The following is a 22,553-nucleotide window of genomic DNA, read 5'->3' on the forward strand; positions in this document are numbered from 1 at the left end:
ACTAGTCCGGCTCAAGTGCGGGCTTCTGTCCCTCTCACTCCTACACTCGCGGTAGAGGAGGGGTGTGTGGCGGCAGTCCAGGCAGTTTTACTGATTTTTCTACAAACAAGCAGGGGACAGTTCATTCAGACCTTCCGAGAGGGAGCTGGTACTTTCATTCTAAAGCTCTCGTTTCCTTGGGGAACAGAATTGCTAGACGCAATAGGTGCGTTGTCTTTAGTCTTCCCCATTTCCTTTGAGGGCCAGAAGGGGTTAAATCTCAGGCTCCGGCTTCGTGGGAGAAGGTGAGGCAGGGAGGTCTGAGGTGAGGGTGTGCCACCTGAGTGCAGCAGAGGTGTGGATGGAGGCGATCGTTTCCTTCCTGCTGGAGCGGCTTTGTTAGCAAGGAGGGGTGAGTGGGAAGTTTCTTGGACTTGACTAAAGCGGGGGGTGGGAGGGTCTTGTTTGTCCAAAAAAGAGACCCGAGGTTAGATCTTGGGTGTAGGGGAGATCCACAGCTGATTGTATTGGTAGCGAAATACAGTTGTAAGCGCCTCCTTTAGAAATCCACACCCTGCCCCCACCCTACGAGACAAATGACACCCTTCAGTACGGAATGAGTTTTTAAAAGATCACGGGATGTGAGACAGCCTGGTCATTTTGGTGCTTTTTAACATGCCTTGCTTCTTTTCTATTTCCATGGAACGATTTCTGTAATATTCCGAGAGGAGAAAAGAAAGTTTATCCTTTTCTTCAGTAAACCGGAGACTGGGCTAGTTATCCTTCGTTTGTGGAGAAGGGACTCTATCCCCTTAGGGATCCTGACACGTGGGAGGAGGTTCTGTTGCAATCACTTGTTCCAATTCTTTCTGTAAACTAAACACGTAAACCAAAATCCAAAATACTGGCAAAGGTAACCAACAATGAAAACCTTCCTGTGTGGGTTACATTTCTCATGGCTTGCTTTCAAGTTTAATAAACGTCATATGGAACAACTGACTTCTGATACTTTAAGAAATTGCATCTTTTCAGCGCTGTACATTAAGAAAAACAGCTAAATTAAGGCCTAAAGTATTTTTCTCCTTTTAAAGTTAACGTGCTTAAGAAGCCGATAGGTATTGCTAGGTGAAAATGGGAAGAGGTTTGTAAGTCCATTCAGTGAACACACTCAGGGTTTTGTTTTGCTTCAAACCCCTTCACATTACTCAAGACAGGTTTCCTAATTTTCAACAAGTTTGGGAACTTTTCAGAGCCAAGAAATTATAATGTATTATTTATTAACCTTACATGATACCTTTATCTCTAGTGAACCTATTGGAGAAATAAACAGTGTCTTAAGTCAAAGGAAAGAAAGTAAACATTTTTTGAAACTTTAACTGAAGGCCCCAGGGAAATCTTCCATACAAAGTGTCCTTTTTAAGAACTTCTTCCTTGACTTATTTATTGGGGAAGAAGGGTTATTTGTTTCTTTGAGCTAAAGGTTAATTCTGAATTAAATGAAATCCTTGACCTTAATTAATGGAAAGAAGGAGAAAAGATAACATAATATAAAAGGTGAAGCAGAAACAGTTTCTCTGTGAGGCGAGTACAGTCATTATTTTGTGTCTATTCTTGATGTTACAAACATTCAGAAACTTGAAAGTTAAGTAGTGTATTTAAAGGGTTGAAAAACACAAACTTATTATAAGAACCACATCTTCAAGTAAGCAGTTGCTAGGAGCTTCACACTCCCACAAATTTAAACAAGTTTATTTCAGTTATGAAACCAGAAATTAAAAAGTGCCACTGTCTTTTATCTATGTGACCTCAGTTATACTATGCCACAACATTGCCATGCAATCACATTTCTAGTACGTCATTTTATTTTTTAAATTTATTGATTTGAGAGAGAGAAACATTGATTTGTTGTTCTAATTAGTTATGCATTCATTGGTTGCTTCTTGTATGTGCCCTGACCAGGGATCGAACCCACAACCTTGGTGTATTGGATCATGATGCTCTAACACTGAACTACCTGGCCAGGGCTGCTAGTTCCTCATTTTAAAATAATGTGGACTGATTTATTAACCAGAAGACCATCTATTTTTGCCAAACAGAATGATTAGGTATTAGTACCCCTCCTTCCTGGCAACAGAGAATTATATTGGATTTCTTGGGTTCTCTAGTATTTGTTTCTAAGTTAATTTATTCAAATTGCTAATGGTAACAAATTGATTCAAACAGTAATTACTCTAAAATATTTTTCATTTAGCCTGACCAGGCGGTGGCACAGTGGATAGAGCATCGGACTGGGATGCGGAAGACCCAGGTTCGAGACCCCAAGGTCGCCAGCTTGAGCCTAGGCTCACTTGGTTTGAGCAAAAGCTCACCAGCTTCACCAGCTTGGACCCAAGTTCGCTAGCTAAAGCAAGGGGTTACTCAGTTTTCTCAAGGCACATATGAGAAAGCAATCAATGAACAACTAAGGTGTTGCAATGCGCAACGTAAAACTAATGATTGATGCTTTTCGTCTCTCAGTTCCTGTCTGTCTGTCCCTGTCTATCCCTCTCCCTGACTCTCTCTCTCTGCCTCTGTAAAAAAAAAAAAAAAAAAAAAAAAATTTTCTTTTTTTTAAAGATTTTATTGATTAATTGTTAGAGAGAGAGTAAGGAGGGAGGAGCAGGAAGCATCAACTCCCATATGTGCCTTGACCAGGCAAGGCCAGGGCTTCAATCCAGCGACCTCAGCATTCTAGGTTGATGCTTTATCCACTGTGTCAACACAGATCAGGCTTAACCTGTTTTGGGGTTTTTTTGTGGGTTTTTTTTGTGTATTTTTCTGAAGTTGGAAACCGGGAAGCAGTCAGACTCCTGTATGTGCTCGACCAGGATCCACCTGGCATGCCCACCAGGGGGCAATGCTCTGCCCATCTGGGGCGTTGCTCTGTTGAGACCAGAGCCATTCTAGCGCCTAAGGCAGAGGCCCCAGAGCTATCCTCAGCATCTGGGCCAACTTTGCTCCAATGGAGCCTCACTGCAGGAAGAGAAGAGAGAGACAGAGAGGAAGGAGAGAAGAAGGGGCGGAGAAGCAGATGGGTGCTTCTCCTGTGTGCCCTGGCCGGAAATCGAACTTGGGACTCCTGCACGCCAGGCTGACACTCTACCACTGAGCCAACCAGCCAGGGCTTTAACCTGTTTTTGTTAGAAGTTTTACTTGTGTATGAAAGAAGCAGTTATTATTTTGCTAAGTTGTCATTTAGTTATATCATCAAATTAAAAGTGATCTTTTTGGATCCACTGATCAATTTGTTTTGAATACTTGACTGCTTAACTATCATTAAGGTTAAACAAGTATATAATACAAAATTATCTGGTATTTTTCTAACAAACTCATTTTTAATTTCTAATAGGAAATGTTTGTTGAGTTTACTACTCTGTGGCCCTGGGCAGTGGCTCAGTGGATAGAGTGACAGCCCAGCATATGAATGTCCTGAGTTTGATTCTGGATCAGGGCACACAGAAGCTATCATCTGCTTCTCCCTGCCTCCCTCTACTCTCCCCTTTCCCCTCTCACAGCCTGTGGCTCAATTGGTTTGAGCGTAGCCCCAGGCATAGCTGTTTGGTCCCAGAGTGTCAGCCTCAGGCACTAAAAATAGCTCGGTTCTCAAGCATCAGCCCCAGAGGGGGCTGCCGGATGGATCCCAGTCCAGCACATGTGGGAGTCTGTCTCACTATCTCCCCTCCTCTCACCTAAAAAAGAAAGAATTTACTACTCTATGTTCTCAAATAATACTAAATGTTACAAAATAAAAGCAAAAGTTAACTATGTACTCTTGTTTTTATTACCCTTCTAAGAGACAGCCATTCTTTATTATTTTTATTTCTTGTGATTGATTTAATTATACTGATAATCTTTATCATAATTCAGAATGCTAATCTAATTCCTTGACATTGAGAAACTTTTCTGATTCATCTAATAAATTTCTCTCAAGTTTATGTTTCATATACATATAATGAAAGGAACATTACTGGAGAGTACAAAATAGTGTTTTCAAATAAAAGCTAGTTTTTATCCTTAAAGGTGATAATACATTTGTTTGTGAAAGTAAAACACAAGAAATGTTCATTAGTTTTATTTTTATTTCTTTGTAGTTATAATTATTCAGTATGTTTCCACTGACTGAGGAAAACAAGCATGTGGCCCAGTTGTTGTTCAATACTGGTACATGTCCAAGATGTATCTTCAGATTCTGTGGTGTGGATTTTCAGGCACCTTACAAACTTTCCTATGAGGTATTTTCATTTTTTTTATAAAGTTAGGAATGTTTATTTTTAAATGAATATCTGTACATTTGAGGACAAGTGTTTGTCAATAGCTATTAATTAAATTTAAAAAAACAATAAAATAACTACTGATAATGCTATAAGTAAATAATTACTATAATAAAATGATTGCTGATATGAAATTTATATTATCATAAAATGTACATTTCTCCTTAAATGATTATATCGGACCTATAATATAGTGGGATCTTTGTGGAGCAATTCTGTGGTGTATTTAATGATTGTACAGACCTTTTCTAAAGAGTGTCTAGACAGCGTATCCCAAACTAGTGCTTCTCACTAGATATTAGTAAATTGTAACAAGGGAATTATAGTCCTTAGATCTGTTAAGTGGAAGCATTGTGGATTTGGTTGCATTTTTTTTCCTTTTTCTGTTTTCTATATTATTATTTTATTTATAAATAGGTATTTACAACCCTCTAGAAATAAATGCTATGAAAGTCATTATTTACTGTTATTAATAACAACAAAAGTAATATACAGAGATCTTTGACATTTATGGTAATATTCAGAGAGCTTGGACATTTAATAGTATATTCTCACATAAAATACATAACATTTTGTGAAATATACTTGATTCTAATAGTGATGTTCTTTTCAGAGGTAGATAGTAATTATATATATGTAAATATATAGCTATATGAACAATACACACACACACAAACTCAGTTTCTTATAATTTTCAAAAATTGCTCAGTAGTTAGCCATAGTGGTCTTTTTTCCTATGTATTAATTGTTTCTATAATTTTGAAATAATAATTATATCTAATATCCATTTAGCATCATTATATGTCAAGCTCTCATATAAAACTCAGAGTTAACCTATTAGGTAAGTACATACTATGATTGTCTCTATTTTCAGATGAAGAAACTGAGGCACAGAGAGGTTAAGCAACCTGCCCAAAGTTACACAGCTATTAAGTGAGCAAGCTAGGATATGAACTCTCTGTCTGAATCCAAAGCCTAGAATTTGGAGCTAGAAGACATGGATTTGAATCCCAGTTCCACCACTTTCCATCTTCAGTTTTCTCCTCTGTAAATGGGAATGATGATAACATCCACCTCACAGGATTTTAAGGGACAATATCTGATAAAGTATGTGAAAACATTTTGAAAACTGGAAATGGTACACGTTATGATAATTAAATGTGTATATTTATATACACAATGACTATGAAGTAATAAGACTGGTTTTGTATAACTTGTCTTAACACATTTTTAAAGACAGAATCTATTATTCTGTGCCTATATTGTAACATTTAAAATATATATTATATAACATGACAGTGTTACCAACTTTTCTTTGTATCACTTTATGTAAATAAACATGAAAATATATGAAGACTTTTTTTTGGAAAATGTACTTAAATTTTGACCTGTTCTATTCATATAACTATATGTATACATATATATGTACTGTTATACTGACATATCTTAGGTAATAATAAGCATATTTGTGTGGATCATAACATACCTGTTTTTGTATATATGTATAAGTATTTCTCTGTTAAAGACAAAATAGGAGAGCTAATGTTTTAATAAAATGACTTAAATTTGTTTGAGTGAAAGACTTTTCCTTTTACAGTCAGTAAATTGTAATCTGAGTGAATTTGAAAGGATATTTATACAACAACTGAATAATAAAGCCTGTTTAATTTAGACAAAATAGGAGGAAAGTCCTCTGGGTATTTAAATGAGTAGAGTATCTGAAATGTGAGAATGGTTTCAAAGGAATGCCACTTTTAACATTCTAATACAAAAGCTGACAAAAATTAGACACAACAGAATGTAGTCGAGGGCTTTTTTCAATTAATGTATATAAATGGTTTTTAATTATAGTGCCAAATTTCAGCATTGCTAATCTTTTTACCTTTGTTTCATAAATTGTCTTGAAATTATTTTTACTTAGACTTCTAATCTCTAATTTTTCAGATTTCACATTAAATAAAAGTTGTACATAAGGTTTTAGTGATTGTGAAATGATTAAATAACCTAGCAATAATGGAAAGTCAGTGTGTATTTCTATTTGTTAATAATTAGAATTGAAGAGTATTCCTTTTTCTCCTCCCCCCTCCATCTCCTCCTCTTCCTTTCATCTTCTTTTTACTGAAATTAGCAAGTGAATGACCCCACAAAGAACTACAAGCCAAATTAATAAATTTCTTAATGGAGCCGTTTTGCTTCAGGTTTGGGACTTTAGCTTCACTGATATATGAAACTCTTTTGAAAAAATGTTCACATGTTTATTATGGAATTAGGTAATTCTCTTTTAAATTACCCAGAAAGCCAATGGTTGCTAATAAAATTAATTCATTGCTCTAGAATTAATATAGTAAATCAACATTAGGCAAGTCTGTGATATGTCATAATATTCACTCCTGTTTTCATATTTCATTTTACCCTTGGATTATTACTTTTTTTTTTTAATTGACTTTCTAGGATTTACTCAATGAACTACAGAAATTTCTGAAAACTGAAAAAGGCGAATTAATTTTGGAAGTTCCAAACCCTCCTCCCAAGAAAATTCGACTCCTGGAGCTAGAAGATGGGATTGATGGGACTGGTAATCTGAGTCAAAACGGAGAAGGAGGGGTCTCCGTTATTGAAGATGGAGGCATTGCTTCCAAGAGCTCAAATTCAAATGTATGCAATGTATGCCTAGGAATTCTTCAAGAGTTCTGTGAAAAAGAGTTCATTAAAAAGGTAAATAATCTGTCTTTTTTTATTATATGTGCAATTATGTAGAGATTTTCAGACCTAGAGTTCTTGTATCTACAGGAATAAGGCTGTATTTCAACTTGTTTCACACTAATGGATTATTAAAATATTTTCTTAATTTATTTAAAAAATTGAAAACCCTGTTTAATCTCAAATTATCTTGTTATCAACATGATATCAGAAAAGTAATGAAATCTGTATTCATTCATATATTTCAGTCATGAGTGCTATTCTTTTTTTTTTTTTTTTTTGGTATTTTTTTGAAGTGAGGAGGGTGAGGAGGCAGACAGACAGACTCCCACATGCGCCTGATGAGAATCCACCCCACATGCCCACCAGGAGGTGATGCTTGGCCCATCTGGGGCGTTGCTCTGCTGCAACTGGAGCCATTCTAGCACCTGAGATGGAGGCCATGGAGCCATCCTCAGCACCCGGGCCAACTTTGCTCCAATGGATCCTTGGCTGCGGGAGGGGAAGAGAGAGACAGAGAGGAAGGAGAGGGGGAGGGGTGGAGAAGCAGATGGGCGCTTCTCCTGTGTGCCCTGGCTGGAAATTGAACCTGGGACTTCCAAATGCTGGGCCAATGCTCTACTGCTGAGCCAACTGGCCAGGGCCTCTTTTTTTTTTTAATGTTTATTTTATTGATTTTAGAGAGAGAGGAAGGGAGAGAGGAAGAGAAAGAGACAGGAACATTGATCTGTTTCTATATGTGCTCTGACCAGGGATTGAACCAGCAACCTCTGTGCTTCAGGACGATGCTGTAACCATCTGAGCCATCCGGCCAGAACTATAAGTGCTATTCAATTGAAAAATATATTGCAGTTTTCCCTTTGCTATATAACATAAGTAAGAACTTAGAGAAAAGTTCTTTCTTAGTCATACCCATTAGTGTCTAGAAAGGCCTTGTGGAAGTTACATGTTTGAATGTAGGATTGCCTTTTGTGTCCAGCTGTCAAGAGTTCCATATTTGACTTTACTTTGTTTAAAATCTTTTTTTAAAATTATGGGGTAATTGAATAAAAAACTATTTTGAAATTCCGCAGATTGTTCTGCAGGTGAGTCCTGGCTGTTTTGGTGATGTCAGACTTCAGGGTCATAGTTAGCAAATATTTGATTTCAGGATGTTTATGAGAGTTCCCTACTCAAAGGTGAAAGTTTAAAAGTTTTGCAGGGTCATCTCCTGGACCAAAAATTTATGTTATGAAGATTAGTAAAAAAAAAAAAAAAATTTTTTTAGCAATTCCTGGGAATTTATAGAAAACATTTTTATGTAATAAAAATAATTTTTATTTAATACTTTTTTAGGTGTGCCAAACGGTTGAGGCCTCTGGATTTGAATTCACCAGCTTAGTATTTTCAGTCTCCTTCCCACCTCAGCTATCTGTAAGAGAGGTAAGGTCATTTACACACATAAAACTACACATAAAATGCACACTAGAAGTTTCTCAGAAAATATAAATGTAGAAATATTCCTTACCATATTATATATTTTTATATTTTGTGTACCTATTGAATGAAAGTATTACATTTCTATAGCTATTTAATAATATTGAGTGAATGGATGCAAAAAGGAATTACTAGTTCAGATTAATGTATTCATCACAAGACTGCCATCCTTTTAGAAGGCCCTCATTCAGTAGAAGCCATTCATAGAAGATAAGCTTTGTGTGGTCAGAGAAAGAGAATTGACCAGGAATCCAGAAACTTGAGTGTGGTGGGGGCGGGGAGGAGAAGTGTACATTTTATAATGATCTAGGATAGGGTTATTTGAATTATGATGAACCTTCTTGTTTTCTGGAGTAAAATATAAAATGGTAGCACCTCTTTTAGTCAATGGTAAACGGGGAAATAGTCTTATGTCTATTTTAACTTTTTTCCTTTCTTATTGAAAAAGAATACTCATTACTGTAACATTCATGTCAAAGCTGACATGAAAACAAAACTATTTTTGTTAATACTGTTACATGAAGTATAGGGAGCATGGTCTCTGAAATCTCAAATTACAAGTTCTAAACATACCCATTTGTATGTATAAGATATCCTTTTGTGCCTGACCAGGCAGTGGCGCAGTGGATAGAGCATCAGACTGGGATGCAGAGTACCCAGGTTCAAAACCCCAAGGTCCCTAGCTTGAGCTCAGGCTCATCTGGTTTGAGCCCAAGATTGCTGGCTTGAGCAAGGGGTCACTTGCTCTGCTGAAGCCCCCAGTCAAGGCATATATGAGAAAGTAGTCAATGAACAACTAAGGAGCCGCAACGAAGAATTGATTCTTCTCATCTCTCTCCCTTCCTTCTTGTCTGTCCCTCTCTCTGTCTCTGTCACCAAAAAAAAAAAAAAAAAAAAAAAAGTCCTTTTGTGAAGAATCCCAAAGCATCACCAGAACATTGTCTTATACCATCACCTTCTTTGGTTGAGCATGTTATTAGCCTCTAGAAGGCTGAAATTGATTTAAAACTATTTGAATAATAGATAAGAGCTGGGAAGTGAAAAAGAGGAGACGACGTTAAGTGGTACCTCTGTTGATGACAAGATAACTGAGCAAATGAAGGAATAAAGGGAATGATGATGATATACTGAGGTTTTTACCCACTTATGTCATTTTCTAGTCAATCATCAAAGCATTTCTCACTGATAGGTCATCTTAAGTGTCTAGTTTTGGTAGAGAAAAACAGATTTCCAAAAGCTAAGTGACTCACAAAAGTTACAGTGTTTGAGTAACAGAAATAGGAATGAGAAGTACAGTTGACCCTTGAACAACAAAGGTTTAAACTGAATGGCTCCACTTGTACACAGATATTTTTTCTTTTTTCTTTTTACCAAGACAGACAGAGTCAGAGAGAGAGAAAGAGAGAGGGACAGATAGGGACAGACAGACAGGAAGGGAGAGAGATGAGAAGTATCAATTCTTTGTTGCAGCACCTTAGTTGTTCATTGATTTCTTTCTCATGTGCCTTGACCAGGGGCTACAGCAGAGCAAGTGACCCCTTGCTCAAGCTAGCGACCGTGTGCTCAAGCCAGAGAGCTTTGGGCTCAAACCAGCGACCATGAGGACATATCTATGATCCCACACTCAAGCCAGCAACCCCGTGCTCAAGCTGGTGAGCCTGTGCTCAAGCCTGATTAGCCGGAGCTTAAGCCAGCAACCTCAGGGTTTCAAACCTGGGTCCTCTGCATCCCAGTCCAATGCTCTGTCCACTGTGCCACCACCTGATCAGGCTACACAGATTTTTTTTCTCTAAAAAAACTTTGTGTATTTTCTCTTCTTTATGATTTTCTTAATAACATCTTTTCTTCAGCTTACTTCTTGTAAGAATACAGTATGTAATACATATAACATACAAAATATGTGCTAATCAACTGTTTATATTATTGGTCAACAGTAGGCTATTAGTAGGTTTATTTTTAGGGAGTCAAAAGTTATCCATGGAGTTTTGACTGAAGGGGGAAAAGGAGACCTCTTTCACCCTCTCTTTGTTCAAGTGTCAATTGTATATTTTCTGAGTGTGGTTATATATCTTACCACCAAACTCCTCTCAAAGTTTAAATTTTAACATTAAAATTTGTGTTATTCATATTTATCACTTATGTGATGATTTTAACAATATTGATTTAATATTTATTGAATACTTATGGAGTATTTATATTTCATTTTAGAAATAAAAGATATTGTTTTAAAAAATAGAATTATTCTGCTTCAACTCTACTTACTTTTTTTTTTTATTTTTTTATTTTTTTCATTTTTCTGAAGCTGGAAACAGGGAGAGACAGTCAGACAGACTCCCGCATGCGCCCGACCGGGATCCACCCGGCACGCCCACCAGGGGTCGACGCTCTGCCCACCAGGGGGCGATGCTCTGCCCATCCTGGGCGTCGCCATATTGCGACCAGAGCCACTCTAGCGCCTGGGGCAGAGGCCACAGAGCCATCCCCAGCGCCCGGGCCATCTTTGCTCCAATGGAGCCTCGGCTGCGGGAGGGGAAGAGAGAGACAGAGAAGAAAGCGCGGCGGAGGGGTGGAGAAGCAAATGGGCGCTTCTCCTGTGTGCCCTGGCCGGTAATCGAACCCGGGTCCTCCGCACGCTAGGCCGACGCTCTACCGCTGAGCCAACCGGCCAGGGCTCTACTTACTTTTTGTAATTGATTTTAGCCACTAGACTATTTAGCAGAAACAGGACTATTTCTATTATTGAGGAATCAATACTTTCTACAAGTTAGTTTGTTAAGTGATTCATTGTTTTACTTTTTGTTAATGAGTAGTGTATTTTTACCCATTCATATCTTAAGAATAATAACTATTCAAAAAATGCAGTTTTATATGCAGCATACTATTTTCACAACCCAGATTTCTTCAGCAAATTGTGCTTATGCTTCATTTTATTATGTTTTGTTATTTTATTGTTGTCTTTGTTACTTTAGCGTTGAGATATGTTATGGGGCAGACTAGATATAAATTGTTTTTCAAACCAGGTAACTTATTTGTTACAGTTCCCAGTTTAAATAACTTACACATCTTCAGACTATTATTGCATTTTGAATATAAATTCTGTAACTTATTTGGTAACATGTTTTTTCTACAATGTGGGTTTTCAACTTAAGGCTTATAAAACTTAGAACTTATTTGTCTGTGTATAGAGTAAATATATTAATATACATGACATTGATAGGTGCTAGTTATCTCATAATTCAGAGTGGAATATACAATTGAGTCATTTTTTCCCACTTCTAAAGATGAAAATTATGATCACAGATACATGGATTTGAAAGCAAATAAACTTTTTAGTCACCATGGTAGTACTTATTCTATTCCTGCTTACAAAAGAACCAAGGAAAGGGATGATTTCAAGTAAAGGATTTTTTTTAATCAATCTATTAAATTTGTTAATATTAATCTCTATATTCTGGACCCTACCAATCCCTTTTTGGCTACAGCTATAGTTTTTATTTATCATTATCATAAAAGCACTAATTTAAAAGGTTAGGAAGAAAAACTTGCCATTAATATCATCATTATCATCTTTCACTGAGTTTGAGAGAGGATGGAGGGAATGATGGAGTACTCTCCTGTGTGTTTTCCTAGGAACCAGCTGATCTGGCTAGGACAGTTTTAGACCGAATACTACTTGGATGTAATACTTAGAAGCTTCAATATCTTCATAACAACACACAAAATTTGAATGACAAAATAAAGTTGAGATTATAAAGGAGAACAATAAATATCTCATGACTGTCTTGGTGATTTTCTGGATTTGGGCTTACCATTTGAATGTAACAATAGAGGATGTCTTTGATATAGACCCAGATACCTGGGCAGGTTGCTCAGTTGGTTTGAGCATCGTCCTGATACTTAAAGGTTGTGGGTTCAACCCCAGTCAGGGCACATACAAGAATCAACCAATGAATGTGTAATAAGTGGAAAAATAAATTGATGTCTCTCTGTCTCTCTCTAAAAATCAATCAATTAATAAAAAATAATAATAGGCTCAGATATCTTAAAGAAAGAGATATAATAGTGTGATATGGCAAAAAATTATATCTGCATTGAGATCCTGTGAGTAGAAGGATACTGAATACCACCTAGGGCAGAATTTAAAATGAGAGAAATGGGATGGATGCAGAAGTGGAAGTGTGCTGTGTGCCCTTTGGCCAAAGGAAGAGGTGATGAGTTCAGGCATAAAATAGTCACAAAGGTTAATGTACACAGTAGCATGAGGGACTCCCAGTATTTGGCACTTTTTGGGAAACACATTTGGTTAAAAAGCACATTGTCTGACAGCTTTTGAATTGGAACAGTTTCTTTTCCTAAAGTAGTGATTCTCAAACTTTAATAAATAAGACTCATTTGGAGAGTTTCCCAGGTCCCATCTCCAGGTATCCTGACACAGTAGATCAGTGGGACCCATGAATTTGTATTTCCAACAAGTTCATGTGTAATGTTGGTGTTGTTAGTACAAAGACCACAGTTTGAGAACCACTGTCCTAAAGAATAATGGTGGGAATAATGTAGTCCTAAATGAAAATGGACAACCTTTTAAGATTTGTATTACTGATAGGAAGGGAGAAATGGGCATAATTAGAATATATCCTAGACTTTTGATAGATGGATTTTAAACAGTCCAAAGGAAAGGCAGCCAAAGAAAAATGGCATTGGGATCTGGGCTGAAAGGTAAATGAAAAGGATTAGGAGGTGCAGAGAAAGTACAATTGACACTTCAATTAAAACTATGTTATCGGCCCTGGCTGGTTGGCTCAGCGGTAGAGCGTGGGCCTGGCGTGTGGGGGACCCGGGTTCGATTCCCGGCCAGGGCACATAGGAGAAGCGCCCATTTGCTTCTCCATCCCCCCTCCTTCTCCACCCCCCCTCCTTCCTCTCTGTCTCTCTCTTCCCCTCCTGCAGCCAAGGCTCTGTGGGAGCAAAGTTGGCCCAAGTGCTGAGGATCACTCCATGGCCTCCGCCTCAGGCACTAGAATGGCTCTGGTTGCAACGGAGCAACGTCCCAGATGGGCAGAGCATCGCCCCCGAGTGGGTTTGCCAGATGGATCCCAGTTGGGCGCATGTGGGAGTCTGTGTCTCTACCTCCCTGCTTCTCACTTCAGAAAAATTAAAAAAAAAAAAAAAAAAGATTAAGGATCATGAGTTGGAGAGATTATTCCAAATTATCTGGGGTGAGCCCAACCTAATCACATGAGTCCTTAAAACTACCCTTTCTGCCCTGGCCGGTTGGCTCAGTGGTAGAGCGTCAGCCTGGCGTGCAGAAGTCCCGGGTTTGATTCCCGGCCAGGGCACACAGGAGAAGTGCCCATCTGCTTCTCCACCCCTCCCCCTCTCCTTCCTCTCTGTCTCTCTCCTCCCCTCCCGCAGCCGAGGCTCTATTGGAGCAAAGATGGCCCAGGCGCTGGGGATGGCTCCTTGGCCTCTGCCCCAGGCGCTAGAGTGACTCTGGTCGTGACAGAGCGACGCCCCGGAGGGGCAGAGCATCGCCCCTGGTGGGCGTGCCAGGTGGATCCCGGTCCGGCGCATGCGCGAGTCTGTCTGACTGTCTCTCCCCATTTCCAGCTTCAGAAAAATACCAAAAAAACCCTCCAAAAAACTACCCTTTCTGGCTGGGGTCAGAGTCAGAAGAAGATGTGATCATGGAAGAATGGTCAGAGAGATGCCCTGTTGTTCACTTTGAAGAAAGTAGAAGGGAGCCATAAGCCAAGGAATGTGGGTGGCTTCTAGAAGCTGAAAAAGGCAAGGAAATGAGTTCTCCTAGCCTACAACTTCCAGAAAGGAACATAGCCCTTTCGGCCTTTTTATTTTAGCCCATTGAGACCTGTGTTGGACTTCTGACCTGAAGAACTATAAGAAAATAAGTTTGTGTTGTTTTAATCCACGAAGTTTACAGTAATTTGTTATGGCAGCAATAAAAGAAAGGAATACACATACAGAGGAGTGCATTCAGAACGGTGGAGACATCTGAAACCTGGTCACAGGAGCCACTGGAAGGAACTTGGTTAATATTTAATTTAGAGAATAGGTGATTTAGTGGGATTAATTTGCTCTATTTAAATATTTGAGGGGTTTTCTGCTGCAGAGATAGGATCACAAGGGAAATACTTTTCAGTTATAAGGAATTACCCAGAAAAGTATAGATTGTTTTCAAGGATGGTGAGTTTTCTACCACCAGAATATATAAGCCAAAGCTGGGCAACTCAACTAGTTGGCATATATTTAGAAGGAAGATATGCACCATATAGTTGGTTAGACTTTATTCAACTCCAAGATCCTATATTAAGAAAAATATTTATTATAGTAGTTATTTTTTACTTTATATTCATGATTGATTCCTCTAACCTTTGACACCACATTAAGTTAGTGCCACACTAAGATTACCATAGAATAAAATCACCCAAGATTATGCTAATATTAGGCTAAACTTGCATTTATAGGAAAAGAGCATTCCATTAAGTCCTTCAAAAAGTAAACATTTGAAAGTCCTGTTGATTCCTTTTAGTTTTATCTTTACTAGTGGAGTCCAGTAGAGGGCAATATGGTACTATTGGTTTGGCTTATTGGTTCCTCCTCAGGGGAGTTTGCTCACTCTATAGATTAAATACATATAGAGTCTCTTGAATGTTACTTTGGTTGTACGAAACACTTCTTGATATGCAACTTGATATGGTTGGTATCTTATTATATCAAATATTTTTTTCCTTTTAGTTGTTACATTGTATATATCTCCATGTTTTGCACTAAGTACCATACATTTTACACAGCCCTAGAAAAGTGGCCAAAAATAAAAGCAGCACCATTTCTGTAGCAGCAGCTTACATTAACAAAACTGTTTTTTCTTAAATTAAGACAAATGGGTATCCAAAAGATTTTGGATTTTTACTTAAATCTATGAGTTCTGTGATCAGTTTGGGGTCATAATCTCAATAAGAATCTAAAGAAAATCCTTGTCCTAAAAATACATATATTCAAAAGTTTTGCATGTGCTTATAGGGTCCTTTTAAAGTCCTAGCCATTGCCTGACCTGTGGTGGTGCAGTGGATAAAGCATCGACTTGGAAATGCTGAGGTTGCTGGTTTGAAACCCTGGGCTTCCCTGGTCAAGTCACATACGGGAGTTGATGCTTCCAGCTCCTTCCCACCTTATCTCTCTGTCTCCCTTTCTCTCTCCTCTCTAAAATGAATTTAAAAAATTAAAACAAAAAAGTCCTAGCCACTAATCTGGGATTTTTCTTAATTGGATATTCTAGTAATTTTTACCCCTTTATAATTGATGTGCATCTTCTTTCTAAAGGGCAATGTGTTTTTTCTAATTATGTTTAGCTCATAGAACAGAGTATGATGAAATTGCTTTGACTTTAAGTACAGGGAGCTGTACGGTTAAGTCCATACTGTGTGACAGGCCTTAGCTGGCTGTCTTTATGTATTAACCTGACTCTCTGAGTTAGCATTTTATTTTCTGCTTTTTGTTCATTTTCATGATTTCTCAATTTATATTTTGTATGACAAGCACAGTGCCAAAATCAGTTTTTGTTTTCTCTCATCTACCATTTAAGAGCAACTCAAGGTTCACTTCAATCGATAACTTTTTTTGAGTTCAGTAAGAAATTTTAAGAATTTGTAGCTCGATTTTTGGCTAGGTTAGTTGGTTAGAACTTGCCTCAATTCCTAAATAGTCTACTTATCCCTAAAAAGCTTATTTTTACAAGATTGTTGAATAAGCCACTGAAAATCATGCAAAATTATAGAGATCACTTTCTCTACTTTTAAAGCTCTTTTTTTTTTAAATTGATTTTCAGATAAAGGTGAGGGAGAAGCTGAAAGCATCAACTCATAGTAGTTGCTTCCCGTATGTGCCTTGACTGGGCAAGTCTGGGGTTTTGAACCGGTGACCTCAGCATTCCAGGTCAATGCTTTATCCACTGTGCCACCACAGGTCAGGCTAATAGACTCTTCATGAATAGGTTATGGAGGATAGTAACCTTGCTAATGTTTTGGATATACAAGCTGCATATCCATGAGGACATGCAGCAGTTCAAACCCATCTTCCTTATAAAAAGGTAACTCCAATAGCATGACCTTATGAGTACACCATTGTATGAAAATCTGCAGTATTAGAATCACATAATCATATATCTGTAGGAGGCCTTGGTGATAATCGAGAACAGGACTCCCAGCTTTTCATGACACTCATTGAAAAATGATGTACATGGTTGTGATTTGTTAGAGCTATAACTATGCCACTACCCCAGGTGTAAATCCATTTGTATCTATTGAGAATCTCTGATAAAGAGTCCGGAAATTCTCAACCTTTGTATGTAAGGTTTTTTTTTTGTATGTAAGGAAATTCTCAACCTTTTTTTTTTTTTTTTGGTATTTTTCTGAAGTTAGAAGCAGAGAGGCAGAGAAACAGACTCCCTCATGCACCCAACCAGGATCCACCCAGCATGCCCACCAGGGGGTGATGCTCTGCCCATCTGGGCATTGCTCCATTGCGGCTGGAGCCATTCCAGCGCCTGAGTCGGAGGCCATGGAGCCGTCCTCAGCAGCCCAGGTCAACTTTGCTCTAATGGAGCCTTTACTGCAGGAGGGGAAGAGAGAGAGGAAGGAGAGAGGGAAGGGTGGAGAAGCAGATGGGCACTTCTCCTATGTGCCCTGACTGGGAATCGAACTTGGTACTTCCACATGCTGGGCTAACGCTCTACCGCTGAGCCAACTGGCCAGGGCCAAGGTGATTCCCTTTTAATCGTTATTAAAATGTTTGAAAGTTGCCTGACCAGGTGGTGGCGCAGTGGATAGAGCTTTAGACTGGGATGCAGAGGACCCAGGTTTGAAACTCCGATGTCTCCAGCTTGAGTGTGGGCTCAACAGCTTGAGCGTCAGGTCACTGGCTTGAGTGTGGGATCATAGACATGACCTCATGGTTGCTGGCATGAGCCCAAAGGTCGCTGGCTTAAGCCCAGGGTCGCTGGCTTGAGCAAGGGGTCACCCACTCTGCTGTAGCCCCCCAGTCAAGGCACATATGAGAAAGCAATCAATGAATAACTAAGGTGCCACAACAAAGAATTGATGCTTCTCATCTCTCCCTCCCTGTCTGTTTGTCCCTATCTGTCCCTTTGTCTGTCACACACAAAAAAGATGTTTAAAAGTTAAGTGGATCCCCAGTACCTAGTTAAATATTTGAAAGTTAAATGGATCCCTAGGATCTGAGTTGGCCAGAAGACATGCTTGGATGACTTTTTTCAGCCTCACAGATACTGAGACCACTTCACTAATAATCTCAGTTATTGTTATTTGAAGAGGAGAAAACCGAAGCGTGGCCAGTGTGTCACATTTGTTGGAATTTGAGGGTGCTTTCCAAGCTTTATGTTCTTTTTTTTTTAATATTTATATATTACTTTTAATATTTTAATTTTTATATATTACTGCTCACAAAAATTAGGAGATGTTTCAAAATGAGTATGAAGCGAGTGTGTGTTTTATTTACCTAACTACTTTGGCTATGAGCATTGCCTTTTCTTAACTATTCTGCTTATTAAGCCATACACTCAAGAGCATAATTAGGGATCAAGGGACACCAGAATGATGAATCTAAGCAGAACTTCTGCCTAGTTGCAGCACGGAACTAGACATGGGAGCAGGTTCAAGATTCTGTTAATCACTATATAACTGGAACATATTATATGTTTTAAGGGAGAAGGGATGAGTAACATGCAGTTGGTCGAGGTCTGTATAGAACCCAAGTCCTGGTTAGCCTGGGCAACCAGAAGTCCACCTGTCAAGGAGTTACAGTAGGTATTGAAGAGCTTTAATAACCCATTATTAGGGGTACAGGCTAAGGGACCCCAACATATAAAAGAAGAACCCAGTCCTGAGGTCACCGAGGTATGCAGCAAAAGGAATGAATTATATTTCTGGGAATGAGATGCCATGGTGAAGTAGGACAAGAAGCAAGGCTAATTCTAAAGGATTGCCACAGTGATATGTATTTTGGATTCAGGGATGCAGCTGGCAGATACTCAGACATGTTTAAATACTTAAAGATGCATATGTGTACCCCTTTCCAGATGGCTTGGTTGGTTAGAACATCATCTGGAAACGCAGAGGTTGCCAGTTTGGATCAATGCTTCTCTATCTCTCTCTCTCTCTCACCTTTACCTTCACTAGAAACAAACAAAGAAAGAAACACATGTTTACTTTCTAGCTTTCTTTTTTTCTTGGCCCGAAGCAGCTAAGTACAGGTGGAGGCCGCAAGAAGAGATTGCTGTGGCTGTCCCACCAGTGCGGCAGTGCAGAGGAGCAGGCTGTAATTAAGCTTAATGATAAAGCATCAGTTTATTTGGTGATTCTCTAAAACTATTTGAAAATAAAATTAAAATTACATCTTTAGCACTTTTCCACCATCCTTGTGATCAAGTTTTTGTTATCAGGTAACTGGAATAGGAACAGGGCTTTGGATTAAATATCTTATTATAGCAGATATCTTTAAAATGAGGAATTTCTAGTCATTTTTGTAAGGAGCTACTTCTGATTTTTCTTTGATCTTAGAAAGATTGGAATGTGTGTGATAATGAATTATGATGTTAAAGTTCCTTAATAATGGAGGTAGGAGTGCCACAGAGGCTTTAAGACATGTCCTTTTGTCATGTCTTTATCCAGTTGTACAAGATGAGGGGGCTGATAGCAGGTGCCACCCTGAAGTCAGACAAATCCAGCTTCACTTCACTGTCGACTTGTCAGAAACCTTTCTTAAGACCTAGGACTAGGTTGGCCTGACCAGGTGGTGGCACAGTGGATAAGACATTGACCTGGGATGCTGAGAACCCAGGTTCAAAACCCTGAGGTCACCAGCTTAAGCGCAGGCTCACCAGCTTGATGCAGGGTCATCAGCTTGAGCATGGGATCATAGATATGACCTTATGGTCACTGACTTGAGTCCAAGGTCACTGGCTTGAAGCCCAAGGTCACTGGCTTGAGCAAGGGGTCACTGGCTTGGCGGAAGCCCCTGGGTCAAGGCACATATAAGAAAGCAATCATTGGGCCCTGGCTGGTTGGCTCAGCGGTAGAGCGTCGGCCCGGCATGCGGGGGACCAGGGTTCGATTCCCGGCCAGGGCACATAGGAGAAGCGCCCATTTGCTTCTCTACCCCCCCCCCCCTTCCTCTCTGTCTCTCTCTTCCCCTCCTGCAGCCGAGGCTCCATTGGAGCAAAGATGGCCCGGGCGCTGGGGATGGCTCCTTGGCCTCTGCCCCAGGCGCTAGAGTGGCTCTGGTCGCAATATGGCGACGCCCAGGATGGGCAGAGCATCGCCCCCTGGTGGGCAGAGCGTCGCCCCTGGTGGGTGTGCCGGGTGGATCCCGGTCCGGCGCATGCGGGAGTCTGTCTGACTGTCTCTCCCCGTTTCCAGCTTCAAAAAAAAAAATTAAAAAAAAAGAAAGGAAGAAAGCAATCAATGAAAAACTAAGGTGCCACAACTACAAATTGATACTTCTCATCTCTCTCCCTGTCTGTCTGTCTCTCTCTCAAAAAAAAAGTAAGACTAGTACTTTCAGGGGAGAGAAATGAAATCGTTTTAGATCAGGTTTGTCGGTTTAGCAATGTTGATTAATAGATACGCTGCATCTGATCCTGCTTCTTTTTTTTTTTTTTGTATTTTTCTGAAGCTGGAAACGGGGAGAGACAGTCAGACAGACTCCCACATGCGCCCGACCGGGATCCACCCGGCACGCCCACCAGGGGCGATGCTCTGCCCTCCAGGGGGCGATGCTCTGCCCCTCCAGGGCTTCGCTCCGCCGCGACCAGAGCCACTCTAGCGCCTGGGGCAGAGGCCAAGGAGCCATCCCCAGCGCCCGGGCCATCTTTGCTCCACTGGAGCCTTGGCTGCGGAAGGGGAAGAGAGAGACAGAGAGGAAGGAGGGGGGGGGGTGGAGAAGCAAATGGGCGCTTCTCCTATGTGCCCTGGCCGGGAATCGAACCCGGGTCCCCAGCACGCCAGGACGACGCTCTACCGCTGAGCCAACTGGCCAGGGCCTGATCCTGCTTTTTAAAAAAATTAGGTTGTATTGCCTAAAATATTGAAAGGTATCTTTACTAATCTTCCCTTTTAAAATAAAATCTAGTCTGTTTTTCCTCACAGATATTAATATAAGATCAATACTAGTGGAATCTATTTTCTAGAATAAATACCGTTCACAGCCCAATTGAAAGTGTTTATCTGAGAATTTTTTTCCTAAGAGAAACTATCTTTCACCCTGTCATTATTTCGATTATTTAAAAATATCTATTTTTTAATGAGATAAATATATATATATTTTTACCAATTTGGACTCTCATCATTTAGAAAACTTTAGTTGAATGTTGGATTGTCATTTCACAGTACTATTATTTCCTTTCTACTGCTTGTAGCTTTGGGTTTAATAATTAGTGGGTCAGACATAAGCTGAGTGTAGGGGTAGTTCTTTACAGCCTTGGAAAGCAGGCTCAGAGTAGGTACTGGCAGAAGGAAGAGGGCGAGTTCTTTATTTAAAAAAATAGATAGAGGCCCTGGCCGGTTGGCTCAGCAGTAGAGCGTCAGCCTGGCGTGCGGGGGACCCGGGTTCGATTCCCGGCCAGGGCGCATAGGAGAGGCGCCCATTTGCTTCTCTAGCCCTCCCCCTCTCCTTCCTCTCTGTCTCTCTCTTCCCCTCCCGCAGCCAAGGCTCCATTGGAGCAAAGTTGGCCTGGGCACTGAGGATGGCTCTGTGGCCTCTGCCTCAGGCGCTAGAGTGGCTCTGGTCGTGGCAGAGCGACGCCCCGGATGGGCAGAGCATTGCCCCCTGGTGGGCGTGCCGGGTGGATCCCGGTCGTGCGCACGCGGGAGTCTGTCTGACTGCCTTCCTGTTTCCAGCTTCAGAAAAATGCAAAAAAAAAAAAAAAAAGCAAAAAAGTTCTTCAGAAGACATATGTGGGGCATCTTAATATTACTTGCAAAAATAACTCAGTTTATATCATGAATACAAATGTTATCCCACAGAAGTGCCCTGAATACATCTGTACATTTTAAAAAAATCTTTTGAAATATTAATTTAGCATTTTGCCTGGATACTGATTTACTTAATATGGCATAAGTAAATATACTCATTTCCTTGATAGGTAGAGGATTTCTGTGATGCTTTCAGAAATATAATCTAAATTCTTACTAAAATCACTATCTCATGGTTTTTAATATGAATTTATAGTGGTAAAACCAAATGAATTTCATATGGTCAATATAAATCATAACACTCTAGCGTCACAGAAAATTTAAATCCTAGATGTGAACTGAATTTTAAATAGAAACCATTTCATATTGTGCTTCTTTTTATAACAAAGAGGCTACCCACGTTGATTGATACATTTGTATCAATTTCATTATTTAATTTCCTGCTGTATGCTTCAAGACCATATTTAAATAAAATCTATTTTATCTTTCCCCACCCAAGTTAGTTCCCCTCCCATTATCTTTGCCCAGATACTCACAGTAGTATTTTAACAACCATTTCAGAGATATGCTGAGATTCCACCAGAAAAAAGAATCGAGTTTCAATCATATCAGTACTTCAAAATACATGAATAAGTTTTAAATTAATATATAACAAAAGTAATATGACTTTAATTTGTCATATGTATATATATACATATACATACATATACATAGATATAGGGATGGGCAAAAGGTTTACAGTTGTTCATATGGAAAATAACTAATAAATAATAATACAAGAATAAAGTCTGTTTTACATACTCATAACTATAAACCTACTTTTGCCCATCCCTGTATCTATCTATTTTTTGTTATTATTATTTTTTTTTTTTGTATTTTTCTGAAGCTGGAAACGGGGAGAGACAGACAGACTCCCGCATGCGCCCCACCGGGATCCACCCGGCACGCCCACCAGGGGCGATGCTCTGCCCACCAGGGGGCGATGCTCTGCCCCTCCGGGGCATCGCTCTGCCGCGACCAGAGCCACTCCAGAGCACTCCAGCGCCTGGGGCAGAGGCCAAGGAGCCATCCCCAGTGCCCGGGC

The 22,553-nt window shown here is 39.6% G+C and overlaps 2 protein-coding genes across 3 annotated transcripts in view; one reads left to right on the forward strand and one right to left on the reverse strand.

The window, feature by feature from the left end:
* REL (REL proto-oncogene, NF-kB subunit) overlaps positions 1-22,553 on the reverse strand; it is a 428,703-nt gene that overhangs the window by 292,054 nt on the left and 114,096 nt on the right. The gene's annotated exons all lie outside the window — the stretch shown is intronic.
* The window catches only part of PUS10 (pseudouridine synthase 10), a 76,691-nt gene continuing 54,143 nt past the window's right edge, over positions 6-22,553 (forward strand). Inside the window, exons 1-4 of one of the 2 annotated variants that reach the window (XM_066378201.1) lie at positions 6-205; positions 4,110-4,250; positions 6,741-7,004; positions 8,325-8,411. In XM_066378201.1, coding sequence (XP_066234298.1) covers positions 4,125-4,250; positions 6,741-7,004; positions 8,325-8,411 — 477 coding nt within the window. In that variant the 5' untranslated portion in view covers positions 6-205; positions 4,110-4,124. The other variant, XM_066378200.1, reaches the window with a different exon arrangement.

Source organism: Saccopteryx leptura, chromosome 3 (assembly GCF_036850995.1).
Source record: "Saccopteryx leptura isolate mSacLep1 chromosome 3, mSacLep1_pri_phased_curated, whole genome shotgun sequence".
NCBI lineage: Eukaryota > Metazoa > Chordata > Mammalia > Chiroptera > Emballonuridae > Saccopteryx > Saccopteryx leptura.